Below are 15,057 nucleotides of genomic sequence, written 5' to 3' on the forward strand. Positions count from 1 at the left end.
CTCCAACTAGTATGGGTGCACCTGGGTAAGAGGCGAGCAGATGTGTGAGCCATCCAAAGTTGAGTGCCGATGTTTGGGGCCGGCCATAAAATGAGACCAATATTACTGGATTGCGCTGCAGCTTAGTGAGAATGGCAGTTACTTCTTGATGGGGATTGCATCAAGGAAATAGCTCGACGGGAGAATGTAGTGTCGAACAATGAACATATATAGCTGCTTTACCAGGAGCAAGACCACTGCGGCAGTCGAGTATTGATGGGTAGTGGTACACACATTAACCAAAGAGAAGGAGAATGGCATTATGCTCGTGTCGAGGCAGATGTTTGCCTTCTTCAATACGCAGCTTCAATTCAGGGAGCTTCTTAGTTAGACCCCATAGTTTCATTGATTAACATGGGAAGCAGTGTTAGTAATCATACGCTCTCAAAACAGATGCAATCACGTGAGGAAGCTGTTGCAATACGATAATTAGGGATGACATTGAAGACGTAGTTGCAGATTGCTCAGATTGCTCATATTTGCTAGTAAGGAAACTTCGTTGCAGAAGATGGCTGCTTTTCTTAGTGCATCGGGAGGTAATGCGTGAGGCATGTTTTACTTAGTTACTTTTTGGGCTTTCTGCAACAGCCAGAGTGTCACGTGCGTCCGCCATACTGTAGTCCTAAGCATAAAAGTTAGAATGGAAAGCCGCTGTTCCTGAATTCAGGAGGCCGCTTATTGCAGCGGTTGGAGCCATCCGCTTTATTGAGATTTTTGTGATTAATTGTGAAATGTTGTGACAGAAAATGGTTATTGTGGCTGGTTATGGCTACTCTTAATGCTCCGTCACATCTCAAAGAGTTTTAAAAAGTGTACTCTCCGCGTGGATGGGTGGCGCCATCTGATGTATGAGCCCAAAGTTACAAACCTTTCTTTTCAACAAATAGAGCAAGCTTGTCATAATGTTGCGTAATTTAACGCGATAGCATTCAGAGCGCCATGCCGCAGAAAAGCAGCCGTAGAAATTGTTGTTTTTGTAATGCGAAAATCCCCAAGGAAGCAAAGAAATTAAAAAAGATAAATTAGTGAGGGAGCATTTGTGATTTGTTGCAAAATTCTCAGAATTGTTTAAATACAGAAAGTAATTAGAGTGATAAAATTAATCAGGCGACGTAGGTGGGAATCGAACCCAGGAACATTGGACTGTGAGGCGAGCGCGCTATCAATAGGCTAGGAAGTTTCTTTAGTTTTTTTTTTTAACACGGCATTTACTGCTCCGAAATTGTGTTCTTTTCCCCATGAGTTATTTTATTTGCAAAACATTTAGGAACTGCCCCGAAAGGTATCTCAAAAAGAAAGAGCAGCAGACCACTAGACAAGTGGTAAGGCTGAGAAAGTCACCAAGAGCGAGAGATTCGTCAACATATTGCACTCCGGTGAGGTATCGTATGATATGGCATGGCATTGTTTGAGAAGGCCGTGAAGGCTCGTCGGTTCAAGCAGAATAACAGTGGACCTTTTGAATGCGTTCTAGTCTTAAACTTAGTGAATTATCTTAGAGACACATACTGATGCGTACATGAGTAATAATGAGTATACTAATTAGGAATTTGGTAACCATGCGAAATAAAAGGTTATCGCGTTTTACTCCTAAAGGCAGAGCGTAAGCGTTCTCTATTTTTTTCGTACAAGCGATAATTTTCAGCGAACATGGGCATTCAGAGAAAATGAAAGACCACTGAGCGGGTGAACAGTAGGTGTATAGGTATGGATGCTATGGGATCAGGTGGCGACGCTTGGCCAGTAGTTGTGTCAGCGGCACAGGGACAACAAACGCGAAACCATGGCTCTCATGGGGATCTTATACAATAACTCAAAAAGCCTGAATATCCAAACACTTTATTTTATACACATAACGAACAGTGGTAAAAAAAAGTCGCCACAAAATTTCCTTTTTTATACAAAAGCACTGTTTCGATCAATACGTGCACTCAAACAAAATGAAATGCCTCAGAGCCCGAAACGCGTACATGATCCAATCGGCTTCCAACAGCAGCCGAGTGCGACATGATGAGAGGTGTTGGCGTCTTGGCAATGTGCGGATGCATTTGAGCGATATGAAGGCTTTGAGCCAAGAGAGGCTCGAGCAGCGCAGGAAAAACAAAAGCGAAAATCTGGCTCCCACCGGGAGCCTTTACATTCCCGTAGGAAGAGTTTACTAGGGACATCTTCCCACTACATTCCGGAATCATAGGTGGCCATTCATCTGATAAATTGGAAAGCTCTACTGCTGGCTTTTGCACGTACGTGCCCCCAACACAATTTTCAGAGGCAACAGAAAACATTTTTCCAGCAATATGGGGAAGTAAGGGGTGCTGCTGTCTCATTCAAAAAACGTGGCTCATGGTGGAAACACAACTCGGTGGTGAAGCAAAGCTGACAAGGCGTATTTACATACCTACCGTGGCTGCAATCGCCTCTGTCGAAAGATCTTTGCATGCGAACACCAAATGATTTAGTGTCGTGACCCAATAGTGTAGCGAACACTAGCATCTTTAAGTAATAATATAGACGCACTCTGGGCGCCGTTTCTTCGTGTATATTAAAGACCAGGCACCAACATTTAGGCGAAAGGTGAAGAATACTTCTGGATGTTTTATCGCTCCCTCTGGACACAGTAACAAATGGGCGAATTCAAGGGCGTCAATAAAGCACCAGCTTAACAAAGTAGTGCTTCCGGAGGTTTGGTCTTGCTTGACTGCCTCATCCTCAGGTGTGAAAAGAAATTGCAGCCAAATGACCAACCGGAGTAAAGTAACTGATCGTGATTGCGACTGAAGTGGTACCTAATACATACAGGTTCCAAGGATGCCGATCATTTTCACAGTGCATGAAGTCAAATGAGAGCCACTTCATTCCGTGTGATACGCACAGACGCTGTGTAGAGATAAACAGGGAAAGCTGAGAGGGAGGCTTGGAAGTGTTCCGAAGAAGCGAGAGCTGCTGCGTCGCAAAGCATAAAGCCACCAATGAACCAATCAAGCTGGGAAACGGCTACGCAAGACTTCTGAATATAGCGACGAGGCTTGGAAAGCTATTTCTACCATACAGGAGCCGAACGCATATGATAGTCTTCAAATGGGAGTTTGTGCTTTGCAGTCACATTATTGCTCAAAAACGAGAATCGCTTGTCGATGTTTAGAGGTTATGCCGGCGGCGATATGCTAACGCGAGCTTGCTGAACAGTGCATAGCCGCAGCCAAGGTCAGAACCAAAGCTTTCACCATTTTGTTTATTCTTTCCTGCCTATTCTGTTCCCTATTTTGCCTAGAGAATAATTCGTGTTTCGGTACGGAATGACCGAGACCGCTGAGTAATCTTTTTACACGACACTTCTATTCAATTTTTAAGCAATACACTGTCTACGGCTGAACGTTCCCCAGATGATTGTTAGAGCTTCCGTCTACGCGACATAATTATTTTTATACCGAAACAACACTAACTATTTAAACCAATGGATGGCGTCAGCTGCTGAACCTCTTTATGCTATACGCTGAAATGTACATGGAAGTTTTATGTGAATTATTTTTCTTAATATCTGCACGCGGCAATGCAGAAAAAAAATGGTTTTAGTGCTAACACAGCGCTCAAACATTTTGCGGCCCGATCTATTCTGCAAAGAAAGTACCAAGGGCCCAGAAACACGCCTTTAGCTGAGTTTCGTCAGTGGCTCGCCGGCGCCAGAGTAGCTAAATGGCATTACGTGCTTTTTCTCTGCCCTGCAATACACATTAAAGATGGGGACAGAAAAGTTCAAATATGTAGTGAGACCCTTGTAGGACCACCAATAGGGCAGTACTTATCAGGCACTGAGTATTTATTTTTAAAAAGTGGACATGGATGATCTAGGATGGATAACGCAAACAAGGGGCGCTATTTGTTGATGAACATCGCTGAGCACACGCGAATGACAGGCACGTCTCAAGCGCGAAGCGTTTTGACCATGATTGTTTCTATCGCTTCTTGTTTTGACATTTAGCCTTTATACACTCGTCTTCATTATCGATGGTGCTTATTTTAAATTTTCTCCAAAACGCGCGTCATCAGCTTTCTCGTAAACTCTTGTGGCCGCAGTTTGAAACGCCAGAAAGAAAGATTTTTCTTTTTTTTTCATTAGTAACGAACAGCCGGAGCTTATTGTTCGAATTTAAGGCAAGATTGATTGGAAGCCCTGCGTAATGCCACCACGTTTGATCAATTGAGGCGCATCGTGTATATCATTAAAATCGCCAGTACAGCCCCCTATGAGAATTTTGGTTATAGCGAACTATTAAAATTTTAAAGAGAGCATAGCGCAATGTAGAGGAGAAATAGCAGCTTCGTTCGAGAAGCGTAGAATCCTTGTGTGGTATTACCAGCGTGCATATTTCCTAACCCGAAGGAGTAGAAGGATCCTGCAGTCATATTTGTGCCATGCGAGTGATCCATGCTTCACGTTTTACCGTACACTAGCAATACTCACTATGTGTTTTGCTGAAGTGGCAGTGCCTTTGTTGCAGAAGAGAATCGCCGCTTTTGAATTTGTAGCAGTTTAACGGCAGTTCAGGAATATCCGGCCGTCCTTTGCATATCTGGTAGGACAAGCAGGTATGTGCCAATGACAGGCCAGCTTGCGAGGTATGGTCAGACTTCTCGCGCATTTGCTGAATTTGAATCTAGAAAAAAATGAAATAGCCCAAAAAAAGACGTTCTTATCAGGCGCAAACCAGTCACACTATATGATGCTTTATTGCAAATTACTGAAAACTTCGGCAACTTGGGAAAACGCTTGATTAATGCGCTGAATATAAGAACATATATAAAACCTGACCAAGAGCCGCTGCATATCAGAACATATATAAAACCCGACCAAGAGGCACTGAATATCAGTAAATATATTAAACCTGACCAAGAGCTTCTCAACTATGAGAGAAGTGAGCTTTTCTCCGACTGCTTTCTCAACCAGGCGAAACAAAACAAAACGTCGTAGATAATTGCTAAAGATTGGAAAGCTCTCAGTGGGCTCTGGTGAGTGAGCTTTTTTTGAAAACGCATCTGTTTTCAGAGAAGCACTGGGGCAGAATAAACAAGAGAAACAAAGCGGAATGAATGTAGGTGGATATTTTATGTACATGTTGGCTGGAATATTCGAGGTTCTTGAAATGCGAATCTCAATGCGTGCTATTTTGTTCGGCAAGCGGGTCACATAGGCATGTTCAAAATTATTCCAAACAAATCGATTATGCTCTCAAGATTTCAAAGCTTTACGAAATAATTCGCACGAAGTTCCAATAAGGCCGTAGTTTTCTTCTACAGCGGCCTGAAAAACAAGTCCCATTTCGGGGCCACACAACAAGCGCGCTTCATAATAGTCTCCGTGTGATAGAGGGTTCAGCACCACAGAAGCAGTCCATTCGAATCGCAGTGTTTCTAAAGTTAATATATAGCCTCAAAGATTGCATTACCCCGCAGAACAAAGATAGCTTAGGCCAGCTCTGCATCGATGCCCCGTCTCGGATGCCGTGGATCATACCTGGCTCTTGCTTCCATTACCAAGGAAGATTTGACGCTCGATGAATCGCCGTATACGATATTTTAAATTTTTTTACCAAATACCGCGATCGTCAGAAAACGCATATGTTTACTACGTGTTGCGTTAAAACTACTGCAGATAATTGCTCGTCATTTGACAGCTGCAGCTATCAATTAATAAGTAATAGCTCTGTACCGCAGCGCCACAACTACAGTTCGGCTAACCCGCACGAGTATTTGTTTCCTGAAAAAACTTCGCAAAAGTGCGAATAAGAATAAATCTGTTCACTTTTGTTTCTATCTGGTCGATTACTCTTCTCTCAGTATCCAAAGCGGTTTTTTGGCAAGACTGCTTATCCTGTGTTTATAGTGAAATTTTGTTTAGAAATGTACTTTTCGCACACTCCTTCTGCAACAAGTCCAGTCCCTGCAGAGTGTATCCAATATCAGTCGTCGGCTACATACAGATTTTTGCTAAAGCAATTCGCATCAAGTTTGAAGGTACGCATTCCACTCGGTACATGCATTCAGGCCATTTTTTAGTTGTCTTTTTGTTTTATATGTGTCGTGTTTGTCTATTAAACATAATTAAAATTTTGATACATTATTTCCTAAGGTACCTGCTCAAACGTTTAGCTGGACGACTAAAAAAGTTCACAAATGACGCTTAAGGTTCCCTTTAAGATTTGACGCGATGGCGCCTTCTCACCTTTTTTTCTGCTATATTCTCTTCTTTCTCATTTCTCACTGAGTAACAATCGACAATCGCCAGTCACTATCTAGGCTACACTGCACGGCATACTACGGCACTGCATACTCATACACATACACACCATTTGTTTCAGTACAATGGAGCACCATGACACTTTGTACACATTCTGTACAATTTGTCACGACTAAATAGCATATTTATGATTGGTTTTGCTTACTTAACTACTATAACACTAGTGCACATTTCAAACACACGTTACCAAATCGTACACAGCACAACGCGTTCACCAGGTGCCCCTCTAGCATGCTTGAACGATAAAGCCTTCGTGGCCTATGCGTTGCATTGCAGCCTCGTGTGGAGAGCCTCGGCTTGAACCCCAGCGCCGCCATAATTTCTTTTAATGACCTCGTGAAATCAGATTTTCTATATTCGGAGATTATTTCCGACTCACGCAGTTCAACGGCCGACACCGGGTTTTCAGTAGAACCAGCTCCTTACGCTATCGAATAAACCGTCCGTTTAAAGAGATCTGCAATGCCTAGTAGTGCACTGAAACTTCCCGATCCTCAGATCGTAATTTCGCGTTGGAACAAGTAAAGGGGCTGCGCAGGCGCGGCTCCGGCCTTTGTGTGTCTCCCCTGTTCCGATGCCGTTAGCTAGTGGCAGCAAATGACGGAATCTGTCTCTGCTGCGTGGCGCTGTGACCACGCCAGCGCGTGCGGTAGTCGGGCTGCCGGGCAACATTTAGGCTCTCTCACGATGGGAGCTAAGGTGCACGTATCCTGCCCCTCACCCCGACCTAGACAGGACGCAAGCCACGACACTCAGATGCCTACAAACAAAGGCCGTTCTTAGTCCGTGCCGATTATGTTTAATCACAAACGGTAAATACGACCCAGCATGCCCGTACTGCGGTGGCGGGACGCACACCACCCAAGAACATATGGGAATGCGCGAGCAAACCCGCTTAGACGACACTCTTGCCAGCTTTCTCGGCGGAGGAATGGGACAAGCTATTGGCTAGTTCAAGAAAAACAACGCAGCTGGCCCTCATCCCATGAGCTCAAGAGACCGCCCCGACTGGAGGCCACCCTGGACTCGCCTTAGCCGCACCTAATCTCTTCCATTAGTGGCAATAAAATTGTAACCACCACCGCCACCTCTCACGAAGCAAGCTCGCTTAGTGCGCCACCTGGCTGTAATGGTGCGTGCGCCGCTCATGTGGTCCACTTAAGTTCGCTTGAGATTCGGCGTCATGTTCTACCTCCTTTGAAATGAGGGTAGGTCTTGATCATACCCGAAGCATTATCCGGCGCCCTGATTTGACGCGCCAGGAATAAAATCTCGTAGAGTAACAAGAACCTCGAACGACACTACTCCGCACAATGAAGATGCAGGGTCGTGTGGCAAAACAAGGTATGCGGTGTGCACGAGATAGTTAAAAAAAAACCGTTGTGCTTGTAAAGTACCTGCTTTTCGAGCAAACGGGGCCGCAAGACATGTACATGACTCGGGCATCGAGGAAAAGCGACAGGTACTCGAACACCCGAGTATGCGCGCAGCCAAATGAGCGCAAAGGCAGATTAAGCGATCAAAGCCTGCGCGCCTTGAGAAGAGAAGCGAATTGACGTGAGCGCTAATACTCAGCCATCCATGCCACCGAAGTGGACGCAAGGAGACCTCATGGGCAAGCGAAAGCCGTAGGTCAACTGAAACCCTTCAGCGGAAACTTCAACGAGTACACAGTAGTAGAATTTCTTGTTCTGCTATTTTTGAAACTCGCTCCCGAAGTGGTAACCGTCCTGCAAATTTTTTACCGTATTATCAGTAGAGTTCACTTTGCCCAAAATATTCGTGGTGTCTGCTTCTGTGCGTGTACGGGCGCGTCGGCGCGTGTGCGTATGTGTTAGCGCATGTGCACTCATGTGTCTGTGCTTGAAGCTTTCACGCTAAAGTGGCTCCACTCCATGCATGGTCTTGTAAAAATGTGTCCCCCACCTCCGACCCTCCTCCATCCTGTATCCTTCAGAAGCTCCATCCACTCGCAGCAAGTACATACCTTATAATTCAAGAAGAACACACCCATCACCATCCATCAGAAAGCCTCACCTACCACTCGCCTTCTCCCTCCAGATGTAACCCTCCACCTGCACCTCTCAGCAGCCTACACCCACATCTCAAAAAGCCCACGCTGCGCGAAAGACAAAAGTCACGGTGAAATCAAATTAAAACACCTCATGGGATGCTGATCGAACTAAAACCTAAGTTACAACCAGCGATGCTAATGTAAATTTATAGCAACACATCCCATGATCTCCTGTGGAATTTTTTTTTTCAAGGCGCCTTTCCGACTAAAGCTGTCGATATCATTTCTATGGAACGTTTCGTAAAGTTCAGATTGTGCCTGGATCTGAAGCCGATCGAGAGGGGCAGCTGAAAGCACGCAAAGCTCATAACAAAACTAAAGAAGCAAACATGCAAATAAACAAAAATACTACATCAAGTCTCCGTCGGTACTCTTCCTCCGACACCTCTTCTTTGCAAGAGCCGCAGCTGTCCATCGTGCTGAGAAGGGGATCCATCTGTCACTGGAATTGAAAGGGGACGATAAAATGCAAACTATTAATTATATTCTAATAATCGCGCAGTTCGAAGCAGCTACGCCGTTGTTAGATATGTTTCTGACACACAGCTTCAGAAGAATCACTTTTTTGAAAAATGCCGGAGACGCACTTTATTATTTTCAGTAGAAATTAGAGGGGGCTTAATGAGTAGCGGTTTAGCCGGGGACTCATCGCTGCACGGGTAGTACAATGAATATTACATTTTCTTTCAATATTCATGCTTCTAAAGGTACTCTAGAATAATTAATGCGATACTAAACTTTACAGCGTTAATTTATTACGTTGTCTGAAAAAAATCAGTTTCTAAAAATGGCCAAGGAAGCGAAGCTCATGCCGACTTTTTATTTTCTACGCATTTCTACTATTTTTTTTCTTCAGTGCTCTAGCATAGCTAGCATAATTTTTTCACAGTGAGGCGTGACGGGCTGTGCTAGCCCTCGGTCTCTAGGCGCGAGCCGAGTAGCACCGGTCTCGAAGACAGCGGCGATGACATATTTGTGCGCGCGTTGCATGTGGATAGTCTTATTGGCCTCCGGCCTAGCACCGTTCTGGGTGCTGAAAGACGGCTTTCGCGTGCAAAACATGTGTGACTCATGACCTCAGCAGGCTTTTCATAATAAAAGATTGCTGCTGTGAAAGGTCATAATCATTGTGTCTATGCATCCCCATCATCTGCAGGTGAAAGCCTCTTACTAAATTCGAAATAAAATATTTTGCTAGAAATACCACACCATATACCCCCACAAGTTACCGATCCCGATTCGTCTTCCTTACTATCGGCTGGATGCTGGAACATTTGCGCTTACTTAAGATCCACTCCCTGACCCGAAAATGCCATATGTTATCAAAATAACGAGCGATGCCTATGGCTATGTGTGCTTATATTTACTGGTTTAATCTAAGTGGTCGGAAGAGAGAGTTTGTATCTTAAATTACTTCTTCTCTTCCTGTGTCTTAACATTGCTCCTGTCATTGCCCTAATGATTTGTGGCCAGAATCCACACTAAGGGAGAAAAAAAGCGACATTTTCTAGCGGGACGCATTGCTAAGACTAAGGTGAGGAAAAAGCAACGATATGTAGAAGAGCCGCTTATTATGATTAAGTCCCGGAAAAGAAGCAAGCAGTGTCAACAAAGAACACTTTTCTATTTATAATCCGCCTCTTTCATTCCAGGCACATTACTCACAGTGCTTTCAATTTTCTCTGCGTTCGGTGATAGAGACTTTTGTCGTACTCATGGGCTTCGTTTTCAGTGGCTCGTCGGCGCTCTTAGTCGACAAATCTCAGGCGTTTTAAGTGCTTCTAAAGATTTCGATACACAAATAACACACAGGAAGCAAGAGGCCATAAACTGGGTATACAGGCCAAAACCGTTGAATAGCATTTTATTTTCTTATCTTGTTTAGTCTCATCTTGAATGGATTTGTGACTTTAAATTCGCATGGTACTTGCAGGCTGGGGTGTTCTAAGGAAGCGAAAATATTTTTGGGGCGATTTTCCTTACACAGCCTCTCTTTTAAGGCTACATAGAATCGAAAGGGAATCGTGGCGTAACAAGTAGACAAAACTGCTGCGACTCCAGTGTCGCATTTCTGCCTCGGTGTTGTCAACGCACATGTTTATTGCTCTAGTGCCGTGTCTGCCACAACGTTGTCCACGCGAACGCATGCAGGGCATCTCTCTCTCTCACTAGTCACTAAAGACACTTAACTCAAAACGCGAATATTAGTTTGATAGTAGTCAACGAAGAAGACGATGTGGAATGCGCAGCACCATATTGTGTTGCGGTTTAAAATCAGTCGTAATGGGCTGTGGCTACAGCTTAGTGCTCTCGAACAGCAGCCAGCGAAGCAGACCTGCTGGCACCGCAGGAATTGTTGACGTGGCAATACGTAATTCATTTATTTTAATTTATTCATGTCAGTTGGCATAAAAACTCACAAACATCCCGAACCAACAAACTACGCACACAAATATCGCAAAATCTTGCCTGGGGTTTTCCGATCGGAATATCGGTTTCGCACTAATACAGCTGTCGCCAGTAGTGATAGATTTTGTTAACAAACTTCAGGCCGTCGACACATATATATTCGTGTGAATCCCTGTGCCTACACAACAAACCCATTTATTTTTAAAATAAAATGGTTGACAAAATTTATTTTTTTGGTGATGACGTCACGAATTTGAATCGAGGCTGAAAAAATTGTTTAAGCCATTTTTCTTAGAAATAACGGGTTTTTGTTCGTCGAACAAACGTCATCCTATCCAGAAGCAGCCAAATATTTTAAACATTCTTAAGGAAAAAACTGTACAGAGATATCTTCAGTGCCATCATTGCCTAGAAACAGATCCTACACAGCTGTTGGATAACTTCAGTGGTAATATCTGCGCACTACAGCGAAACAAGCGTGCTGCAGATATATGTGATACAGGACGGCACCAAGATACGAAGTGCCGTAACATCGGTGAACTAGTTTTTCGATCTTATACTTTTTTCTAAAAACTTACGGTCATTCTTGGCCGAAAGATAAATTGGTAAGCGCAGGTGCTTTTGTCCGGAAAGCGACAAGGTACTCACATTTTCACTCGCGAAGTGATATGAGAGTATTAAGTGATTTCAAAATCCGATGGCCTCAAAAACCAAATCTCTTCATATGCGCAAGCACAAATGCGTCGTAATCTTCGACCTCAGGACCCAGACACTTCATTGTTCCCTAAATACTAAGTACTCGTACGTAGTACAACACTCCGCGGCGAGAGCACAGTCCCTGTGAGTACTTGACTGGTAAGCTACAGTGTAGTGTAGATACTAGGGCTGGATACGTGAGACTTGGACGATCTCGGTGCATGGTGCAGCGGACAGGGACTTATAATCAGAGTAGCTGGGTGTAAAAGGCGGCAACGGTCCGTTAAGGGGGCAGAAGTTTTTCACTAAACCTGTAGCGGTGACCTGTGGCCCATAACGAAACAAGGAATATAGGAGAGAGATAGACGTCACTGTAGCGAGAGTCACAACAGAGTTTGAGTGTATTGCAAGACGCAGAACCTTTTGGGACCAATAAGATGGGTGGTGTTAGCGTAGGCGATGGTATCACGGTCATAGGTACTTGTACTGGCGGCAGCAGGTAGTAAACTCAAATCAAATCAAATAAAATCAATATTTATTCATCTTTGTTTAGCACATGAGTTTTCCTCCAACCTAAGCACAGAGTGCTTTTTGGTTGTTCAGGCAGTACGGTGAATCACCGAATGTGTACAAAACAATTACACATAAAGCAATGACATTCGGCACACCAGTACAAGCATATTATCCCAAAATGAAATGAATATGTATACATATTGAGCAAATAGAAATACAACGCAAAAAAGGCAACCAGAAATGAACAGAGGACATGATAACAGCTTGAAATGTGCCATATCTAAACAAATCTAAACAGGAAAGAAAAGCAGGGAAAGTAGAATACAGCATGCCAGAGGCCATCAGTTATCAATCTGCAACGATCAGCACCTTTTTCTTAAAGATTAATTCAGTTTACGTTTAGTTTTGAAATTAAATAAACTCTTCGCCGAGTTCATTGAATATTTGTAGCACATAGTATCTGCTTATTTTTTTTCCATTTTGCGTAAAGCATCGTGGTTTAATGTGTTTCTATCTTTCTTAAGGCAGCGTTTTTGTTGACGGGCATTTTGAAAGCATTTGTAAAATAATGACGTGTGAGCACGGTGTACTCAAATAGTTCCCTCATTTCTAATACGCCTTGTCTATTGTATTTTTCCTCTTTGTTTACCTCCTCCAGCATAGTACCATAAGTTATACTGTTTACAATTCTTTTAATTATGCAATTTATGGCTCCCATTTTGTCATCACAGCAAGTTTCATACAATGTTATGCCCTAGGTTATAATAGATTCAGCCAGCGCCTTGAATATGATGCCCCTTAGGTGCATCGAAGTCTTACCTCTGAGGTTGTACATCTTCGCAGACACGGCTCTAGGCCTGTTACATATATACTGCACGTGATTATTCCATGTTACTTGCTCATCAAATATTATTCCAAGATATTTAACTGAAGGCGCCAACGGAATGTCATTACATGTGCATGGATCACAATCCTAGCCATATAAAAAAAAAGTGGCTCATTTAAGGGAATTCGCTTGTGCGGGTTTCTAAAACAGAGAAGCTTCGTTTCTTCTCGATTTAAATATTTTGAATTTTGGGCAAGCCAGTCTATCACCTTGCACGTATCCTGCTGAAACTTTTTGCTCCCTGAATGAAGATCAGTGAAATCTAGCGCTAGTGCTGTGTCATCTGCATACTGAACAATTCTTGAGGTTAATTTCAAAAAACCGACTTCAGAGACATACATATTGAATAGTAATGGGCCCAGTGTACTTCCTTGAGGAACACCAAATTTGATCGCCTGAAATTCAGTGTTTTTGTCATCAACTCTAACACAGTGTGATCTGTCTGTGAAATATCCCTGAAAGAATTGAAGAAATCGTCCCCTGAAACCCATATTGTCCCACTTTTTCAACATTAATGCGTGATCAATCGTACCAAAGGCTTTTCATAGGTCTAAAAATAATGCTAATGCAAGGTGATTGTTTTCTATTGCGGTGTTAACGTAATCCGAGAATTCTTCTAAGAGCGCAGTTGTATTCCGTTCCTTTGTGAAGCTCTATAGTGCTGGGTTGTTTAAAGAATATTTCTCGCAAAAAGACTGCATACCGGATGCCACGTATTTTTCCAAAATATGCGCAAAAGCAGATATAAAAGAAATCAGTCTGTAGTTTGAGCAGTCATTTTTCTTTCCGCTTTTATACACAGACCTCTCTATTGATATTTTCAATTTTCTGGGCATTATTCCGTGACTTGAATACTCGCCTCCCATATGCAGCAAGATATCGCGCGCTACGAAAGGAGATAATAATATTCGAGTTAACTGCTGGTCGGTAAAAATGGGAGGCGAGTATTCAAGTCACGGTGACTGTGAAAGTGAGACATGTGTAGAAGGCACACCTGTAGGCGTACGACAGTGGTCATCGAGATCACCCTGTCCCTTCATCCTCCTTTAAGCGCTAAGTACTGGTACGTAACAATTTATAGTTACTAAAAAATTAAGCTGTTCTCTAAGCAGCCTAACAAATTAGTAACTAACTGTTTTAGTTGATTTTTTATGATCTGTGTTCACATTTCTAATGCCGTTTGCTCCTTTAATAATAATCGTTTAATAATCATAATAGGAGGAGAGAAAGAGAATTGGGAAATAAGCACCGAGCATCAATACTTCTAATACTCTCGAAAAGGTTGATAAAAAGTGAATTCATATTTTACTTTATTACTGTCTTAACAAAGTAGTGCTAGGTGCCAACCAAACATTAGTTGACAATCGAACCTCCGCGTATCACAAAACGTTCTCTTACTGTGCAAAATTAATATTAAAAGATTTTGGAAAACAGCTTGGAGAAGCAGGGTGTCATCTAATATAATGAAAGAGTTCGAAAAAACTCATGTAAATAAACCTGAGGGTGCTCTTAATCGGCCCTCCATAAGTAATTATTTTCGATGTTAGCATACTAACGCAGCGTGCTTAGTAACACGACAAGCAGAAATATTGATACGCACCTTGGGCCTGCTGCCAAAGGCAGGTGGAAATAACCATTTGGGCCTATGACCACCGGACAATTTCGGTGGCCGATCAGCTATACGGCATTCGCAGCAGGACAGGAAGGCAGTTCTAGTAGGCGAGGAATATCAGAGAAGAAAAGCGACCACCACCGTCGTCCGCTCGAAGGTGCGGTGTGAGTTGTCGATAAGAAGGCAACCCTCGATAGTGTTGTCACTAAGCGACGAGAGGCTTATCTTTTCGGTCTTTTTTCAGCAAGGCAAGTGTTGCTTGCCGAAGGGAGCAAAATTTGTCGGCAGAAGAACGAAGCAAATGGCGTGTCTTATAGGTTCAAAGCGTCGGCTTCCTCCTGTGTTTATTATTGTGCAAGGATACTGCCAATCCTGTCCGAGGGTATGTACGGAGGTTTTTTTTATTACGGGTTTTTATGGCGCAATGTCATCTATGGCCGAAAAGCGCCATGGCACAAGGTATTTTATAATTACCAAGGTGGGCTCAAGGACAGTAGGAAGAAGATAGTGCCGTAAGTGGAATTTAAAAGAAG

The 15,057-nt window shown here is 43.2% G+C and overlaps 1 protein-coding gene across 1 annotated transcript in view; it reads right to left on the bottom strand.

Annotated features, from left to right (window-relative positions):
• Positions 1-14,966, bottom strand: part of LOC144119913 (caspase-14-like) — a 47,163-nt gene extending 32,197 nt beyond the window's left edge. The window contains exons 1-3 of the mRNA XM_077652418.1: positions 14,513-14,966; positions 8,761-8,850; positions 4,502-4,694 (exon numbers count right to left, since the gene is read on the bottom strand). Of these exons, the coding sequence (XP_077508544.1) occupies positions 4,502-4,694; positions 8,761-8,844 (277 nt within the window). The 5' untranslated portion in view covers positions 8,845-8,850; positions 14,513-14,966. The remainder of the gene's footprint in view (positions 1-4,501; positions 4,695-8,760; positions 8,851-14,512) is intronic.
• Positions 14,967-15,057: the final 91 nt, after the last annotated feature.

Source organism: Amblyomma americanum, chromosome 2, assembly GCF_052857255.1.
Source record: "Amblyomma americanum isolate KBUSLIRL-KWMA chromosome 2, ASM5285725v1, whole genome shotgun sequence".
Classification (NCBI taxonomy): Eukaryota; Metazoa; Arthropoda; class Arachnida; order Ixodida; family Ixodidae; genus Amblyomma; species Amblyomma americanum.